Consider the following 19,487-nt stretch of genomic DNA (forward strand, 5'->3'; position numbering starts at 1 on the left):
CTATTATATGTGGAAATGTAAAGCTTGAATTTGCATAGAGGTAGGCCGGAAAAAATGAAGGGAGAAAGAAGTAATCAGTGATCGGCAAATGGCAAGAATATTCAAAATGAATTCTTGATGGTGGAGATGAGATTCAATCCTAGATTTAGGGGCCTTTTTTCTTTGTGGCTGTTGGTGTAAAGTTTGACCTGATGTTGAAATTTGTTTCAGTAATCTCTAAATTTGGTCTTTGGTGAACAAGATCCCATGGTTCAAAATTATGTCAAATGTGGATTTGCTGTGTCATATTCTGCGCTCACTCGACTGGAAACCTGAAAATTTAGGAGCCAGCCTTCTTATATTCGTGAATTCGACCCTTGCAGAAAGGTACTACCCTCCTACATATCCATCGAGCTCTTGAACATGTAGACTCCACAACCCCAAATACACAGGGGACGTTGGATTTGATAGAAGCATACAGGCCACGAATTTTTCCCTTATATTTTGTTTAAAGAAATTATCAGCAGAAGAATTTGACCCACCCAAATATTAGATGGGGGAATTTCTTGATGGATACTGGCCATTGGAATAGTCGAAATCTGTGTTCTTACACAGAAAGCAGAGTAATGGATGGTGGCATTTCATGCAACATTTGAGATTACAAGCAAAAGATTATATAACAACACATCTAAAATTTGGGATGTATCTTGAAACCAACCCAATAGGTGCAAATAATTTAAGCTGTGTTATTTTAAAAATATGTTTCAAAACTCCATTGTCCTATTGTCCTATTTTATAAGATATTAATTTCTATTTGCATGCGTGACAGTGGTTTGAAATTAAGTTTTTTTCCTTGAAATGAAATTAAGTATTTTTAGTTTTTTAAAAAATATTAGATAAATTATTAAAAATACGAGCAAAAAATACTAGATATAAAAAAATTGAAATCATAATATAAATCAAGACGAGATAAAAATAACAAATGCATAAATTGAGATGAAATATGATAATAAAAATACAAGTAAATAATACTTTCCTTGATTATGAAGTTAAAATAAATTAATTTACCAAACTATTTTCATTTTAAATAATAATAAAAGCACAATCTTTATTACTTTATTTAGCATAGATCTAATTAGTTTCCGAAACAGAACGGGCGGGAAAAAGACTTAGCCAGAATGAGCAGGAGGCGCCTCCGTGTGGTCTGCTCTTCCGATGAAGAAGAACCGCCTCTGTCCTCGCCGCCACTCCCGAGGTCTCCATCTTATCAAGGAGAGCAAGAAGATATCATCATAGATGACATCGAGACAGATTTCCAAACCGTTAATATCAACTCCTCGAACCATACCCCAGACACTAACAATTCCACCACTAACGGCGGTAATACAAATGTTCGTTTCTCCTCTGAACCCATCCATCTTGACATCTCTGACGACGAAGAATGTGATATTAACAATAATTCCAACAACCGTTCCAGTTACAGCTCGACAAACGGCAATAATCGGAGTGATACTAGTAGTTATTTCAGGGTTTCAGATTCTCCGGTTAATGGGGTTTTAGAAAGACTAGGGCTGAGATTGAAGAGAGAGTGGTTGGATTCTTGCTTGATCTCGCTACGGTCATCAGTGCCCGGGTTCCAGGCGATGGATGATTCATCAAAGGCGAAGCTTTGCTTTGGGCAGTTCTTGTGCTCGGACATGAATTACTGCGGTGCTGGGGTGCTTCCCTCGAACATGCATACCTTGAATTTGGTAGATCTTAAGGGGCCTTTTGTCTTGCAGGTAGATATCGCTATAATGTACTTATTTATGTTAGAACTGATGCATATTCTATGTAGTTGCTGGGGAGTAATTATCTTATAACATTAAACTGCTATTGAACGGGGATATGTTTGAAGAATGCCACAGATCCCACTTGCATTTGATGAAAATGTGGTTCAACATCTGCAAAGTTGATATTTTAGTGAGAATTTTGGTGATCAGTATACTGGAATGAAATTGCTCCGTGGTCTTATTTTTGTTTTGTTCACTGTAGTCTGTAAACATCATAACTCTTTCTAATTTACAAATTTTTAAAACTAAAAGCTCATGTGAGGGCATATTTTACAGCATGGCTGTGGCAGCATAGTGTAAGAACTGACCATAACCTTTGATATCACCTGCATTTTTTTGTTGGAACCATAACCTTTGACCCAACCTGCATGCATTTTTGCTGGAAAACCGATATTGTCACCAGACCCAAACACAATGGTGGATCTAGAAGTTATAAAAGATTTATGGATTTGTGCATGCTGCATATCTAAACCAACTATATGCTTAGAGCTAATTGTCTGTGAGTTGAGGATTCTATAGGTGGACGAGATAGTGAATATCAGCTGCCCTCTTCGTGGAAGGTACCAGAATGCTGGACCAGGAATCAAGAGGTGTCTCAAGTTGTCTATGACGGATGGCGTTCAGCGTGTGTTTGGCATGGAATATAGGCCCATCAAAGATCTTGAAGTTATGTCCCCTGCAGGACTTAAGGTTTCCATTATGTTACTTACTGTTTACCTTTTTTTAGCCAAATTGGAGGTTGCGGCTGCTGAATAAATATGGATCCCACTCAAATTTTGACAAATTATATGCAGATAGTTCTTTTGAATGTTAATGTAAGGCATGGGCTGTTAATGTTGGTCCCTGAAGTTCTGGAAGTTTTAGGAGGCTCTGTTGATGAATTGGCTGCTGCACGGCAGAGGCTTGTTAATGAAATAAATAAGCCACCAAGGGGGAAGAGGTGTGTAATTGGCCTGTAATTTTTTGTTCTATTATTCTTTCAAATATTCATTTGATTCTCACAGTTTTAAGTGGTGGAGGTTTGCCATTCTTTTCTCTATAAAACGAAAGAAATCGATTAAAAAAGGGATAAAAAAGAAGAGAGGTTGTTTTTTCAACTGTGTTCTTCAGTTGCTGTATGTTCGAGTACGAATTTATTAGCATAAAACTCAAGAATGCACTGATATGGTAGGACAGACAGCTTGGTAGGAAGTGTACCAGTGTCTGTACTGGAGGGTTGGCAGTGAGAAAAATATCTGAGTTGGAGTAATTTGAATTTCCTTTTCATTTACGATGAGGGAGTATGACTTGAATCTAGCATAATCAATGTTAACGTCAGTGACCTTCTCGGCATCAGATATTTATCTCAACCACCTTTCATATGATTTAGATTGGTAGAAAAACCTGGAATTTAAATTTAGGTTGTTTAAGATGTTTTAAGAGGGCAGTTGTATCATACTGTGGAATTAGTTACATCTGTTTAGATTGTTTATTAGGAGATCCATCTGATGCTCGTAGCAGTCATTGATCTTAAAATCTTCTTTTTTCCTTTTAAACTGTACCGTCTTCTTGCTTTCACTGATTGGAAAGTTTATACATGATGCAATTGTCTTTGATATTTTCGATGAGTTGTCAATGCCCTGTCACCCTCAGAACTAGGACAGGTGTGGTTCCTCCACTGGCAACTAGAGCGACTCTTGCGGCCTGGACACCACATAATAGTTCTGTTCCAGGGGATGCAGATCGAAGCATCAGGGAAAACACCATAACTTTACCAGGAAGTGGACAAGGTATATACTCTTATAGAAGGGCTCTACTATCCTAACATATTTAGAACGGCTCCAAGCATGTATAGAAGCAGAACATGTGGTTTTCATTGTTCTTGGTTTTGTAGTTCTGAGTTTTATGCTATCATACTCTGCAGAAAATTCATCTGGCATCCCTGCTGCTAACAGGCACAGACAAGCGTATGCAGTCCCAAGGAGTGGGAATAATCCTGACTCTCACACATTATCTGCACCTTGGGCTCCGGAGAGTGTTAATGTTGTGCGCCATAATGACTTACCTACAAGCATGCCGTCACAGACTGCTGGGAAAGGTATGTCTATCGAAGATGATTCTAAATTCGTAGAATAGTGTTTCTACCAGTATTTGTTAGTTAACATAATTTTCATTTATTGTCTTGCAGAAACTGAGTTTATCACCCCTCCTCCTAATGTCAGACCTATGCATGACAGTGTTGCTCCATTGAGTACAAATAATGGTGCTTGTAATTCATCTTTTCCTGTACAGCCACAAGTATATTGTGCTACTCCACAAAATGTTCATAGAACTGCTGGTACACCTTTAATGGATGCTGGGCAAGGTACTCCAATTCATAAGAATTGTAAAGTAGTGCAATCATAAATTTTTCTCATGGTATTACGTTAGTTTCCCCTGATTTACTTTTATTTATGCTTCACAGGAACTTCTTTTCGTACTCCTGTTGATGCTGTGTTTAGAGAAGATGTTGTAGTTTCAAAGATTACAAATGTTTCTGATCATAACACGTCGTCGACCGGTCGGCAAGAAGAGTTTCGAGGACACATTTATGGATTAGAGGCTACTGGGCATGGTATGTATGATGTGGATGTGTATACTGTTGCCAGTTCTCTATCACTGTAATTTAATAATCTGTTTAGGTTTATTCTCTGCCTTGATTTCATTAGGCGGTCATCGTGATTACACGCATGGGGAAGATGTTACGGTTCCCGATAATGCTGAGCCTAATCCATCGTCCTCAGTATACATGGATGTTGAAGAAATATCTGTGGCCGATGATGTGATGCATCCTTTTATATTTTCCGGAGAGAATGAAATTCCCTTCACTTACTTAGCTAGTTTATCCGCCAAATGGACATCGATCGAGGACAACAACAACGCTTCCGTCGTTCGAGGAAAAATAAAGGTGTAATAGATTAATACACTGTTCATTTTGTTGATATCCATATTCCAGTACAGTTCTCTGCTGAATTGGGGTAGTTAGCATATCATTTTCTCTGAATCTAAATACTTCTTGGTGTTGCATTTGTGGTATGATTTTATACCATTGGTTTTTTGTTACCTAAAAGTTAGAACATGGCATTTATCTTAGTTGATTGGTAAATGAATATCTATTTAAGACAGATATGTGCCATGGATAAAGTTTTGGGCCTTTTGCTCTGTTAATATTGCATATGTTGGTATTTTAAGTCGTGTCATACAACCGATCACGGATTAAACAGTATTTATTACCCTATATTAACTAAGCAGTTTAGAGTGTACCATTTGCCTCCCTCGCGTAATTGATAGCCTTGAATTGTTGTATAAACTGATGACTTGTTGCTGTTGATTCTAGCTGTCCGGCTTTGCTTTGGCAACTTGTATATGTTCTATTATGTTTAACCCTTTCTGTCTCATCTGTTTACTCTTTCTGTTTGATTTACACGTAATTATTTTTTTTTATCAGTGCTTTCTGACTGGTGTGAAGGGATTTCAATACAAAAAAAGGACCACATATGAACTTCGAGTTTATGTTGATGATGGTAGCCTGATCTCTGAGGTCCTCGTTGATCATGATGTAGGTGGAAAATATTGAATCTGGCTATATTAATACCAGTGTAGTGTTTGAATGGATTATTTTTCCCTGACATTCGATGTAGAATAACCAGTTTCTCCTCTAGGTTGTACAAAGCGGAATAGGGTTCTCGCCTCGAGAGGTTTCAAGTGCTCTGGCTTCTTCAGACGCCAGGCAGGTCAAAGATATGAAGGAAACAATGAAGCAGTTCCAGATATTCCTAGTTAACTTTGAGGTATAATGATCCCATATTCTGTCAGCTTTTAACCACATGTTGATTTCGGATCGAAACGGACGAGTCTCTAAATACTGGAGTAAATCCGGCTTTAGATGACATTATTAAAGAACCTCTTCATTTTAAAAATTCTGTAAGTTACTCTGTTGGATTTTAAACATTTGATACTACATCTAATAATAATCAATGCTGCGTGCCCTTCATCATGGTGTTGAATCTGGTCAAACTCAACCATGAAAACTGTGAAAATGGTTTTACTCGTGGGCTCCACTTGCTACCTCAAAAGGTAGATGGATGTGCTGTCTGATGGTTAAATTGGATCAATTACTTAGTTTTTTGTTACGAGTGTGTTGTACTATTAATGTCGATCAAAGATTTTCAAATGAAGGATGCATGTGGGTTGACTCATTCTTCAATCCTAGTGAAAGAATATTAATGCTTTACAATATTTTGCACCTGAACTTTGACTTACTTTAGATTCTATCTTTTCTCCTTTTCAGGGGACAATGGTTGTAGAGATGAGTAAAACTTCTCCTGTCCCAGTTGCTCTTGAAATGACTCAGGGTTGTTCAGCATCCGATGCCAGTTTACTCCTTAAAAGGATAAAATCTTCCAATTCTACTCCACTTAAAGATTGCCATTTGAATCCTGTTGATATATGTCCTTGAAAGTAATAAACATGAATGGTAGTCCCAGTTGTAATCGTCCCAACAAAAAACTGGGGATATCAGAAACTTGATTCTTGTAAAAGCTTAAACTCTGGTGATGGGGTTGGAACTTGGAACTTGGGATCTGTTATAGTCCGGAGTGTCGACTGAGTTAACTATCTTTCCCGTATGATATCTTGAAAGATATGGATATTGTTACCTATGAAGACAAGGATGGACGGAACTTGTTCAACCTTTTGTTATCTGTGACGACAAGGACTGATGGAACAAGTTCAACCTTTAAATATCCATGAAGGTTGAGTGAGTTGGGCATCATACCCCACTAAAAATCATGCCTAATTCTTAGAGTACTTTCTAAATGAAAGACATTTTGCACCATGACCTTAAGATCATTGTTTTTTTAATCTTATTTTATGCTGGGCACTGAGAATCCAACTACTCCATCAGAATCTTGGGGAGAATGTGCAGAGTCTGAGTGTGAATTTTCCTAGTGGTGCTTCTCTCGCAGGACTCATTGCTAAGGATTTGAGAAAACTGCTGTTGAACCAAGCTATCGTAAACATCGTCCAGAAACCAAGACATCATAAAGAACATTGTCCATGAACGCGGTTGACGTAGGCTCCCCAGCATTTCAGAGATTTGGAGGTTGTAGGAGCTCCCGTAGACATAATATTATTCCATATTTTAGTGAAACCTAGAAAACTCTGAGAACAATATTCTAGATTGATGTAAAAAGCTTATTAGCCATTTTTTTTTTAACCATTTGGTACGTAGGATTTATAAAAGTGAGTTTGGTCGTGTAATTTTTGTAACTTTGTGATTTTACTCATCTATATTTTCGAGGTTTAGTCATGTATCTTCTGTTTTTTTGGCAAGTATAGTCTTTTTTCATCGAGAATGCCAATTTGACGGCATTATACATTGTCAATTCCACATCAACATTGTATTAGTGACACAACAGCGGCACTGTGGAAAATGATTAAAATTGTTTTTTAAAAACAAAGATGATATACTAAAAGATGATATACTAAACCTGAAATCTTGCGACGAAATGGGTAAGAAACAATATCCACACCCAAGAAAGATATGAGAGCGAAGATCCCATTAGTGAATTTAGGGATCCGCCCGATAAGAATCGAGTGTTTTTTTCTCTCAATCTCGTACCCGACAAATATTGAGCCCGAATGTTCGGGTTTTCCTAAGATATATAGAGAGAATATATTTTTAAAAATTGCTATTTAGAAACTTATATTTATAAAGAAAAAGAAACATTCAACTGTAAACATGTAATATTAATATGTTATGGATAATGTTTCACGGTTTTGTTCAGAAAATTTAAAAAAAAAATTTGTTTTTTTAATAAAAATTTAAAAAACAAACTATTTAGAAACCTATAATCCTATGGAAAAATGAAACAAAAACATATAACTGCATGATAAGACCATTATATATGTAGAGGTGGTATATCTTACCGTACCGAAAATCTTATACTGTATACCGTACCGTACCGTACCGAAAATCTTATATTGTATACCGTAATTAAAATTACGATATAAAAAATTCATACCAATATTGTACCGAAAATTTCGGTACATATAACTAGCACACCGATTATACCGAAATTGTACGGTATAACGAGATTTCGATACGGTATCGGTATATATTGTTTTATACCGAAAAAAACCTTACATTTTAAATTTTTTATAAATTTATTGTTTTAAAGTATTATATATTTAAACTTTTTGTATATTTTTTCGATATTTCGGTATTTCGGTATATACCGAAATTTTCAAATTGTATACCGTTACTGTACCGAAAAATTCGGTATTGTTACCGTACCGTACCGAAATCTTCGGTATAACGAAAATTCGGTAAATTCGATATTTTTTCGGTACGATAATCTCGGTATACCGAAAATTCGGTATTTTTTCTCACTCCTATATATATGTTCATCACTAAATTTGATGAACACAACTCTTTTGCATAACAAAACCATCATATCAAAGTTGTGATTTTCATATTTTTGTCAAGAAAAACATCCCATCATAAAGATGTTTTATTCTTGATGTTAATCGGGTCGAGATTTTTCCGGAACGAAAATGATCAAATGAGATTTGATATAAGTCGGGATTTTAGAAAATTTTGTCAGCCCTAAACACCATCATGAAATATCCAAAATATTTACATTACATGCACGATAATAATACAATTTATCCATCCACAAGATCAAATTAAATTAACATCACATTATTATATTACATGTTAAAGCCCCCACAAATTAAAATTCCTCATCGACGAGACATGACCAGCGGCGAGAGGGTTTCCTGGGACAATCGTCCAGCGTACGCCTGAATTCCCCGTTTTACCCTCACGTTCGTCCACATTTACATGACATTACATGCATTTGGATTCTCGTCACTAAACATCTGTGGAGGATATTCGTATGCAGGCCATTCTGCTACGAATCTCTGAGGATTGAACTCATGATTCTGCCCACGGTAATGATAGTTGGATTCACTCTTTTTCATCTCCAACTCCCAAGTGCCCACCTCTGCCGCCGCTTTGGACGGTGGCTCTCCTCCGCCGCCGCCGTTTTCCTTGTTTTTCTTGGCTTCTTGATCCTTTTCTCCTTCTTCCTCCGGTTTCTTCTCATGTTCTCCGCCTTCAGTAACCTTTCCTTCCACTTCCTTCTCCGCCTCCGTTTCCATGACGGCGGCGTGTTTTCCGGTCCTCTTGTGCACGTATTCGACTAGAGTTTCGGGCTCGAAAACACCTCTCACGGTTACTTGTGATTTTTTAAGGTCTGCCTCTGCACTTTCCACTCCTAAACATAAAACCATCGACCCTGTTAATTAATGCAATTCGTCATGTCGAAGAAAACTAGTTAGTCATGTTTCACTTGAGGTACAAATTTTTAAAAATCAACGTGTAGAAGATCATGAGTATTATTTTTAAGATTTAATATTATATAAGAATATAATACAAAAATTAATTCTTACAGGTAATTAAGAATATTCAAACCCTTGTTACTTTTTTAAGAGATGCAAAAAGTGGCAAAGAAAAGTAAACAATAATCTTAGCAAAAACAGGTTACCAATTGATTGATTACAGACTGAAAAATCCCACTTTTTTTTTCATGTTCTAAGCAAAATGGAGGGTAAAAACACCCCACCTTTCATTCTTTGAATGCGTTTCTTGATTTCTTGAGCACAAGCTTCACAGTGCATGCACACTCCCAACACAACCGTAATCACATGAGGAGGCTGTCCATACCCAAAAAACAAAGTACTGATATAATATACCTGAATAAATATAAATTCCCAACAAATTAAATCAAACATAAAGCTAGAAAGAAATGAAAAATGAATTGAACCTCCTCTTTTTTCTCTTCGGATTTGATCACCTCCTCCTTTTCTTGAGGTTTCACGGGCTCATCCAGAGGCTTTGGAATTGGTGAAATGAGATCCACCTGGCGACGGCTCTTCTTCTTGATCCTCTCCAATACCTTGAGTGGATCTGCTTTTTCACCTTTCACTACAACTTTACTCGCTCTGCATTCTGTTTTCACATCCTCCACTCCTGCAAATTAATTAAACAGGCAAAAAAATATGTCTGATTCTTTGTAAAAGGAGGTGCTTTCAATTTGTTTTTCAGTAATAAAAAAATCCCAGAAAAGACGAGGAATATGGAATCCTTATACCTTCAAAGCCTTTCAGACACCTGCGGACTTTCGTGGCACAACCCTCGCAATGCATGTAAACCTTCAATATAATTTCTTGCGGCAGACGAGTAGGAGGAGGCTGCGGCTGCTCCGCCTTGGATTCTTCGAACTTCTTCCCCTCTTTCGTCTCATCCTTCTTCTCCTCAATCTTAGCAGATCCTACCTGTTTCTTCCCCTCATCCGTTGGCTTCTCCTCTTCCTTCGATTTCTTATCTTCCTTCATAAATTTAAGCAAACACAAACACAGATAAAAAGATTCAGCAATATCAACCAACCAAAAAAAAACAAAAAAACAAAGAGAATAGCAAGAACATGGTCACCTCTCCCATTTGTTTCTTTCTCTCTTCCTTATTATTTTTCCTAGCTAGCTTTCTCTGATGTTGAGATACCCACAAAATGTATCTTTTGTATGTTTCTTGTTGAAATTAAACACGGCCACGGGTGTAAGTACAGTACAGATATATATAATAAAACACAGTATATATTTTGTATAGTTTCTCAGGAGAAAGACAAGTAGCAGAAGAAAGAAGAGAGGATTTGTAATCAGATATAGAGGTAGCAGTGAATCTGGTGTCATCGTGTAGGTGACATGGTCATGACATAGTAAGCGTACATACGGGACTCGTGGCTGTCTCATTATCGACATTTTTGTTTTATTTTATTTTATTTTTTGTGATTATTTATTTTTTCAGTGATGAAAATATTTTTTTTTGTAATACGACGTTTGGTCTGATTTTAATTATTTATATTCATGATATTTTTCAATGTATATGATCATAATTTTTTTGGAGATTATAGAATTTTCTGATAATTATACTGTATGAGTCAATAATTAATAGTTTTTCAAATAAAACTGGAACTCAATCATGAAATTTAATCAAGTGAACTTTGAGCAAATCTTTTCCAAATCAATTATGTCTCATTAATTTAAATATATTCATCAATCCAATTACAACATGAGAGATCGTTTCGTCGATAGATTGACCAGTGCTAGTAGTAATACTCTTTTTCAATTCGAATATGAAAATATAATAGCAACAATAACAATTATGGAATATATATATATATAAAAGTAAAATTACAATTGAAATCTATAATACTATGGAAGAACATGATAAACATCACATTTCAATTATATATGACAAGACACTATTGAGACTTGCTAGTTCTTGTCAATTTATGATGTATTTAAAAATTCACAAATTTTTTGATCAATTTATGATAATTAATTAAGATCGATGCCAGATTTTTCGTTTTCACTCTATTTAATTGAGTGGATCTCATGTGAGAGTCACATATCTTAATCTGTGAGACGGGTCAACCCTACTCATATTCACAATAAAAAGTAATATTCTTAGCATAAAAAGTAATACTTTTTCATGGATGACCCAAATAAGATATCCGTCTCACAAATACGACCCGTGAGACCGTCTCACAAATACGACCCGTGAGACCGTCTCACACAAGTTTTTGTCATTTAAATTTTTTTAAAAAGTGCCAAAAATAAAGGCTAGCTGTAAGGTTAGAAAAAACTTAATCGAGAATACGACGTTGACAACTCGATGAATCGCATGTGGGGTTAAAGCCTTTGTTAATCTGTTTTCAATTTTGGTACATACGTACTCGATCTGGCAATAAATTTTACGTAGACATTAAGTTTTTATTTTTTTTAATGTCAACTTGGTTTGGTCCATATTATTTCTAAGGTCTTTATAAAATGTTTTTAATATGGTTGTCAATTTTGTTCGTAAAAATCAACTGTTAAAATAATGCCAATCTTAATATGACAAGTTATGTAAATATATATAAATGAATTAGATATAGTTTTTTTGAGTCGAGCATATAAAATTAAAAGATTAAAGTTCTTCGAAAAACATACGAGTATCGATTCAAATATAGTATTAAAAAATATATATATACGTACTATTAATTAAGAGACACAATAATATTTAACTAATTTTTAGTGAAATCTTCTTTGAATTTCAAAATTACGCCTCACATGTTTTTTTTTTACCATGTATTTAATTTTGTTCTTCAAATTTAAAATTTAAGAAATATAGAAAATATTATTTTTGAATTTTAAAATATAGATAAAGATAAGAGCAAAATATTTAATAAGATAAGAGTAAAATATTTAATTCTTTCAAAAAAAAAAGATTGTTTTTATTTATTAAAGTTTTAGATTACTATATTACTCTTAATTAAAAAATATAAAAAAAAATCATGTGCGCGGCTGACATTCACATTTGATATTGTTATATCGAATTACTCGATCACGTACGTGTTGTTACTCTTTGCAGACTTAAATAGCAATTTTCCCCCTTGAAATACACAAATTAATGTTACAATGCACATTTTTATATTTATTTGAATTTGAATGGATGATATCGTGTACGTGAAAAATACCATGTTTGCGACGCAGAATGTCGCAGATGATCATATGATAAAAAGTCACGTGTTGGTCCATACAACATTGTCGTCGATAAATAATTTTGGTGAAATATTTATTTTCTAAAATAACATAACGACAAGGTTTAATATTATTTATAAAAAATTTAATCAGGGTTAGTTTCTTAAATGTTCCGATATTTCGTGTGTTTTATTAGTATGTTATGAAATATGAGCGACAAAATTTTAGAGAAATATGGCGAACAACTTTGGTCGAACTTCATTTTTTTTAAAAAAAATAACATGTATTTGATTGTATTCAAATGAATTTGTGAATGTTTTTTTTAAATAAATATTTAAACAATGTTATTTTGTAAGCTACCCGTAATTTCATGTATATATACTATTATATTTAAATGAATTGCTGAAATCAAGTAGGAACCAATTACTAAATTAATGGGCCAATTTGGGAATTCTAATGGATCAAGTGTCAAAGGAGGGGAAACAAGAACAATAATATTCACGATCTTCTTATATGATGATATAAATCAATGGAAAATATCAACAAATTTTAGATCCACGAGTTTCCGAAAAAAAAATTACAAAAAAAGTAGATTTATTAGTAAATGCATAAGAATCATATGCAATATATAATTTCTACGAACTTGTAAAATTATTTCCCTATCCAAAGTAGATGCGAATATGCAGTGCCATGATAAGAATGGTGTAGATTGCAAAGAAAAGCAGAGTGTGTATCATCACAGCTTTCCCGTTGGTTGCGAAGCTCCCGAATTCGACGCGTCTCATGTTGCCCGGGAACTGGAATATGACTCCGGGAGATAGCAACACGAACAGAAGAAAACCGATCAAAATCGGTGCCCAATCCTCCATTGTTCTTTTGCTAATTAATGATCAAGCAAGCTCCAAGTACTAAAATGATCCTTAATAAATTAAGGAAAGTGTTCAAGAAAGAATGTGTAGGTTGGTGTTCATATAAATATTAGACGATGATGTTAGAGAATGGTTCGTTTGTTTTGGTCAGGTTTCATCCTTTGATTGTGTTTCAAGAAAGGACTGCCCGAATTAAGGCATCTTCCTCCACATGTTGAAGGAATCGAATGGAAGAATACCCCTCCCCTCATATGTGTCTCGTAATTAGATGCCCTACTCAAGTTATTGGTCTTATGTAACTTCTCTAGCTTGGGGACATGAACAAATTTGAATTTAAAAAAAAAAAACTTAATTACATTTAAAATATATACAAGTGAATTATCATACATCGCTATTTCTACGAAGACAAAAACTTGTGTGAGACGGTCTCACGGGTCGTATTTTGTGAGACAGATATCTTATTTGGGTCATCCATGAAAAATATTACTTTTTACGCTAATAGTATTTCTTATTTGAGTCATCCATGGAAAAGTATTACTTTTTATGTTAAAAGTATTACTTTTTATTGTGAATATCAGTATGATTGACCCGTCTCACAGATAAAGATTCGTGAGACTGTCTGACAAGAGACATACTCCTAAAATTTAACCCTAAGAGAAAAAATGAAGAAAAAAGTTGGTTTTTTTTTTTAAAAAATAAAATAAAATGAAAATTATGTATTTTGAATTTAAAATGGTTAGATAGAAAATAGAACTAAAACATAAGTGTGAAATATGAAATTAAATTATTATATAATATTATTCGAATTGTAAATTTTTTTTTATCAATATATCAAAATTAGTTATTGTACTAGATTTAATTTTAATTAATAGTATATATTAATATTATATAATCATTATGAGATTTTTTTTTTCCAATTTCTTGTTCTATATCAAATTTATAAGATCGAATACTTGTCATTTTATCAAAAGTTATAATTCTCTTCCAATAACTACAGTTTTTATAATCAGTGAGAATTGAACATATGATTTTGATAACAATTATAAGATTGAAAGACCGACGTCATATCAGAAATGATATAAATAATAATATAACTCAAATATTTTAAAATATTACGTTTTAACTTATGAGCCGACAAAAATAAGATATTTTTCTTGGCATGGCCATATTTCGTCCAATCAAAACCAAGAAATATCGATAGCATATAACCATTGGCTTAAATTATTGCCATGTCTGTACGACCAAGCACACGCTATTTATCCTCCTCTCATCCACGCTGAAATAACTATCTCCACTCCACCACGAATTTTTACTTTGTACTTTGTTCTTCATGAGTTGTACTCTTTTATTGCCCTGCCATTCCTCTTCCCATATCATCACTCCTCCCTTGCAAACCTATTCTCGTTCATCCTCATCATCTTTTCGTAGGAGAAAACATAATGGAAAACAACCCGCAGCAGAGCTCGGCGGCGTACCCACCTGCGGCGCCGTATCACCACCTCCTTCAGCAGCAGCAACAGCAGCTCCAGATGTTCTGGAATTACCAGCGCCAGGAAATAGAGCAGGTTAACGATTTCAAGAACCACCAGCTCCCATTGGCTCGCATCAAGAAGATCATGAAGGCAGATGAGGACGTGCGCATGATATCCGCGGAGGCGCCAATCCTCTTCGCCAAGGCTTGCGAGCTTTTCATTCTGGAGCTCACGATCAGATCTTGGCTCCACGCCGAGGAGAACAAGCGCCGGACGCTCCAGAAAAACGACATCGCGGCGGCCATCACGCGTACTGATATTTTTGATTTTTTGGTGGACATTGTGCCGAGGGATGAGATCAAGGATGAGGCGGCTGCGCTGGGTGGGATTGTGGGGCCCGCGGTCGGTGCAGGTGGAGTCACTGGTGTTCCGTACTATTACCCGACCATTGGTCAGCCTATGATGGGTCGTCCCGCTGTGGATCCGGGGGTTTACATGCAGGCGCCGCCGCCACCATCGCAGGCGTGGCAGTCGGTTTGGCAGACAGCGGCTGATGATGGCTCGTATGCCAGTGGCGGTGGTGCAAGCGGTGGCCACGGCAACCTCGACGGCCAAGGCTAACTCTGTAATTGAACGTTTCCTTTCCTTTGTTTATTAATTTTCATCATTTTTACTTGGATCTGGCGTTTTTGGAGAATTTGTAGGTGATTCTGTTAAGGGGCTTGTTATTTTGATTATTATTCTTCATGTTCGAATTTACAACTAGCGATGAGTCGATGCATTCTGGGAGCACTGTTTGCAGTGACTGCATAGGTTGCGGCCGTGGGCACTATATATGCACCGTCATAATGCAATTATCACCACCCATTCTGCAAATTTTAAATTCCCTCTGACTTCTCCACTGCAGCTTATTGGAATGCTTAAGTCAGTTCTTGACATTTTTTCCTACCATTTGTTGCATTTTGTGGTCGAAGCTGACCTAGCTAGAGACATCTTTCTTCCCTTCTTACCGTTCTTTCTATACTTACCGAATCCACCATACTGTCTTCATTGCATATTAGATCAATGGTACACGACCTTTTTTACCTTATAATCCGCAACAAGATCATCCGGATGAACCGTGCTTGTGAGATGAGGACAATAAGGAATATCGGTTACTACCGATACTTTGATCATTTTGCCTTTTCTTTGACCCGTTCATAGCTGATATATCAACTTTTCTATAGCAGATTTATTAACTGTTCCATATCGAGATTGTTCCTAGACGACTTATTAATTGTTTCATAACCGATTTATTGTTGGATCCGCTGATATTTACCCAATCGTTGTAGCATTTTTAACCTTTTCCATCCAAAACAAGTTCATTTTCATGAACCGTGCTTTCGAGACAAACGATAGAACTATAGTTGAGGCTTAAACTTAGAAATATCACATTAACACCTGCAAATTTAGCAAGTTATGTCTATCCACAACCCAGGCCATTTTACCTTTCCTAGGCTCATTCTATACTGATTTATCAGTTGCGGCATCCATTTCATACCAAGCTTATGCCATTCCACTTCCACCATTATTTTACCAGTCAATGACACTTCATCGGCCTAGTGTAACATGATGGACTAATAGAATGTAGACTTTCGTCTTGTTCCATTCACTATAAGGTTGTTCAACCAACCATACTTGTGAGACAAGCAATAGAACAATGGTTAAAAACTCAAAATATGAACACTTTAATCTTGTAAATATATTTTTAAAAATTTTAGGGACAATAACGTATATGAATGTTATTTTTTTTTCTTCGAGGTTTTCAGTGGTCAATTTTGATATTTGACGGGTTTTTGTTGTTTAATATGCAATTGTTGTTGCATATTGAGAATCTTTCCATGTTATGCACGATATTTGTTTATTCCTTCTATGCGGTTAGTATATCATTTTGCAAAGTTGTATTACTGTGGTGACAATTGATATGAGCTTCATTTTTTTATGGTTGTGCTACTTACTACTTCTGAATGAACTATAGTTATAGGAGCACAAGGTGCACTACTAAACCTCATGCGCGTCGTAGAGTCTAGGCGCAAAGCGCTAGGTGAGGCACACGTTTTATTGAGATGAAGCATCCAGAGGAGTAGTGTGCCGGAATTTTATAAGAGAACTTCATTTTTCATACTCCAACGTACTTTACAAACTATTAAATAACAATAAACAAATAGTCACTAGTCTCCAAGAAAAAAATTAATTAGATTTATCTTGCATTTTATTTTGGATCTGTCCTATATCTAGGTAGCGATCAAAACATGTATAGGACGGAGCCTCGCTATTCCTGGAGCCTAAGCACATGTGTGTGAGGTTTTTAGTTACTATGGTGTAGTATGTGATTGGTTCTTGAAACTGGGAGGTTGGTGTATTACGTGATAGTTGTGATAAATTAGGACATTGCTTCTTTGTGTGATAAATGTTGTACTTCCACGACCCAGAAAACTATGATTCTGTCAGTCATCATAGATCAAGATAACAGTGTGTTACAGCTCACAACATGTTTCCTTCTTTTTTTTGGTATTAGGATCCAAGGTACTTCTTTGTGCTTGGCTTATTTGGTTGTCACTAGCTTAAAGGGTTTGATAGTTGTTGAGGGCTTTGCAAATTTAAATATATTTAATTCCGGTGTAAAAACATATGACTATTGTCTAGTTAATAGAATTGTCAGGGTATAACATGTACGTACACGGTAAATCAAGGGGATATAGAAAGAATGACAGAAAAGCATAATTTGTTGAGTATTCTTAAAAGTTGTGGTATATTTCTTCCCCAACAACTTATAAGGATATTCTCATGGTAGAATTATGTCAAATGTTGAGTTTGCCTCGTTCAGCTTTCTACTTTTGAGACCTGTAAATGATCTACCTCCGGTCTTCCACCTTAATCCCTAACAGAGCAAGTGTGCAAGCATATAAAAAGAATTAGGTCAATAGATGAGCCCAATTTTGGAAAATCAAAGAGAGCAACCTGATGTTGTGCCATGTGAGAAAATATTATTCATTTTTGTGAGCAACTCAGCAACCTAACATATTTGAAGGAATAAGCTTAATAGATGAACTTGATGTTGGAAATTACAGCAAGCGGCTTGATGTTTTGTTGCTATTTGTGAAATTTTTTTCATCTTATTGATATTAAACCCATGGCCATTAATTTGGTTTGGTGAACGTTGATGAAATGGTTTGTTTATTCGAGGAAAGATGTCAGGAGTTGCTAGGATTACATGTAAAGAATTTAGAGGAAGAGAATAAGCCTTTTCTTGGCCGAGTGGACATCAGGCCGGATTGGTTACTTCTTTGGCTTGCAACTTCGCCATCCTTGCAAACGCACGAGTAGGCACGAGACATTACGGAGTTCTATCTGAAAGTGTATAATGGTGTATTGCTTGTGCGAACTATGTACTTGTTGCTTGTGAGCTACAATGTAAGCAAGCCTTAATGGAGTTCCACTGGGTTTTTTTATTGTTCACATTTACAGTAAAAAAATAATCCATTTTCCAAACATGTCAACAAATTAAGGTAGATGGATCCAAACATAGACTGTAAGGTTAATTTTGCAAATATTTCCTGGATTAATTTCCCTACTAAAGTTTGTTATGAACTCATTTAACAAACGCAACTGTCGAAAAAAATTGCTTTATTTTAACTCAGCTACCTAGTTTCTGTCGTTAACTGTCCTATGCTAATTTTTTCATCCTTTCTTTGGTGTGTATACATTCATAGTATGTTTATTAGATCACGGCTCCACATGTGATTGTTGTCGTCATGATTTTATTTGGAGATTCTTATGCCTCGCAACAAAACTTGATCAACTTGCCTTTCTGCTTATAGAATATATGGATGCTTGCTGACATTGATTGTAGCAATCTTGTTTCTTACAGTTGAAATTCTGGTGAAAAGGCCTCTGACTCGCCGACTGCTACATGAAAATATCCCTGGATATGGGTGTTACTGTAATGTAATGACTTGATGCTTCCGGAATTTGTATTAAAGAAAAGTTGATTTTGTGTGTAGGTACTCGAATTTATTTCTTCCAATCCATGTGTGGATCATGTTTTCAGTGCAAATTACAGTCTACTGAATTTTTTTATCCCATGATCTTGGTTCTTCAGTTTCTGCATATGACCAAATAAGGCGTGATTTATATTTTTGCCTTGCATTCAACATAAGAAAACGAAAGAAATAAGAAATAACAATCGATAAATTCTTTGCTACATGGAGAGAGTAAATTGTCAACCAATGTGACTTGAATTCACAAAACCTGTAATTGAAGTGTTTGATTGACCACAAGTTAAATATGCCTGTTGTTGACTAACAAAAATGGAAAAATATTAATCTAACACAGTTTCAAGTAAGCATTAGCCACTTATAAGAATACATTTGGTTAAAGAAGTCATCAGACTTAAAATATTTTTTTAAAAAAAGATGTTTTTTTTAATGCAAAAACTTGTGTGAGACGGTATCACGGATCGTATTTTGTGAGGCGGATATCTTATTTGGGTCATCAATGAAAAAGTATTATTTTTTATTGTAAATATCGGTAGGGTTGACCCGTCTTATAGATAAAAATTCGTGAGACCGTCTCACAAAATACCTACTCTTTTCTTAAATCTACTATTCTATTATTTGGTTACAAAGATTGTTTAAAAAATCATTTTTTTAAGAAACCAGAATGTTTGTTTGTTTTTTTTTTTATGC

At 35.4% G+C, this 19,487-nt stretch overlaps 3 protein-coding genes across 5 annotated transcripts; 2 read left to right on the plus strand and 1 right to left on the minus strand.

Moving 5' to 3' along the window:
• The first annotated feature begins 226 nt into the window (after positions 1-226).
• Positions 227-7,104, plus strand: LOC140972844 (recQ-mediated genome instability protein 1). The gene is made up of 12 exons (XM_073435297.1): positions 227-366; positions 1,131-1,760; positions 2,331-2,501; positions 2,606-2,751; positions 3,444-3,580; positions 3,715-3,888; positions 3,979-4,155; positions 4,255-4,404; positions 4,499-4,737; positions 5,278-5,388; positions 5,492-5,620; positions 6,121-7,104. The coding sequence occupies exons 2-12, from the start codon at positions 1,158-1,160 to the stop codon at positions 6,286-6,288; spliced, it is 2,205 nt and encodes a 734-aa protein (XP_073291398.1). The 5' UTR covers positions 227-366; positions 1,131-1,157; the 3' UTR covers positions 6,289-7,104.
• Positions 7,105-8,464: 1,360 nt separating this feature from the next.
• On the minus strand, positions 8,465-10,562 carry LOC140972027 (heavy metal-associated isoprenylated plant protein 7-like). 2 transcript variants are annotated; one of them, XM_073434505.1, is made up of 5 exons: positions 10,330-10,562; positions 9,989-10,226; positions 9,662-9,867; positions 9,461-9,551; positions 8,465-9,133 (listed from the first exon to the last, which is right to left on the minus strand). In XM_073434505.1, the coding sequence occupies exons 1-5, from the start codon at positions 10,336-10,338 to the stop codon at positions 8,673-8,675; spliced, it is 1,005 nt and encodes a 334-aa protein (XP_073290606.1). In that variant the 5' UTR covers positions 10,339-10,562; the 3' UTR covers positions 8,465-8,672. The 2 variants fall into 2 exon arrangements, with proteins under 2 accessions (XP_073290606.1, XP_073290607.1); XM_073434506.1 differs by having other exon boundaries at positions 8,469-9,112; positions 10,330-10,559.
• A 4,014-nt stretch (positions 10,563-14,576) lies between these two features.
• On the plus strand, positions 14,577-18,905 carry LOC140972847 (nuclear transcription factor Y subunit C-1-like). 2 transcript variants are annotated; one of them, XM_073435303.1, is made up of 2 exons: positions 14,577-15,385; positions 17,991-18,228. In XM_073435303.1, the coding sequence occupies exon 1, from the start codon at positions 14,728-14,730 to the stop codon at positions 15,379-15,381; it is 654 nt and encodes a 217-aa protein (XP_073291404.1). In that variant the 5' UTR covers positions 14,577-14,727; the 3' UTR covers positions 15,382-15,385; positions 17,991-18,228. The 2 variants fall into 2 exon arrangements, with proteins under 2 accessions (XP_073291404.1, XP_073291403.1); XM_073435302.1 differs by lacking the exon at positions 17,991-18,228 and adding an exon at positions 18,671-18,905 and having other exon boundaries at positions 14,586-15,385.
• Positions 18,906-19,487: the final 582 nt, after the last annotated feature.

The sequence above is a fragment of the Primulina huaijiensis genome, chromosome 3, assembly GCF_012295235.1.
Source record: "Primulina huaijiensis isolate GDHJ02 chromosome 3, ASM1229523v2, whole genome shotgun sequence".
Lineage (NCBI taxonomy): Eukaryota > Viridiplantae > Streptophyta > Magnoliopsida > Lamiales > Gesneriaceae > Primulina > Primulina huaijiensis.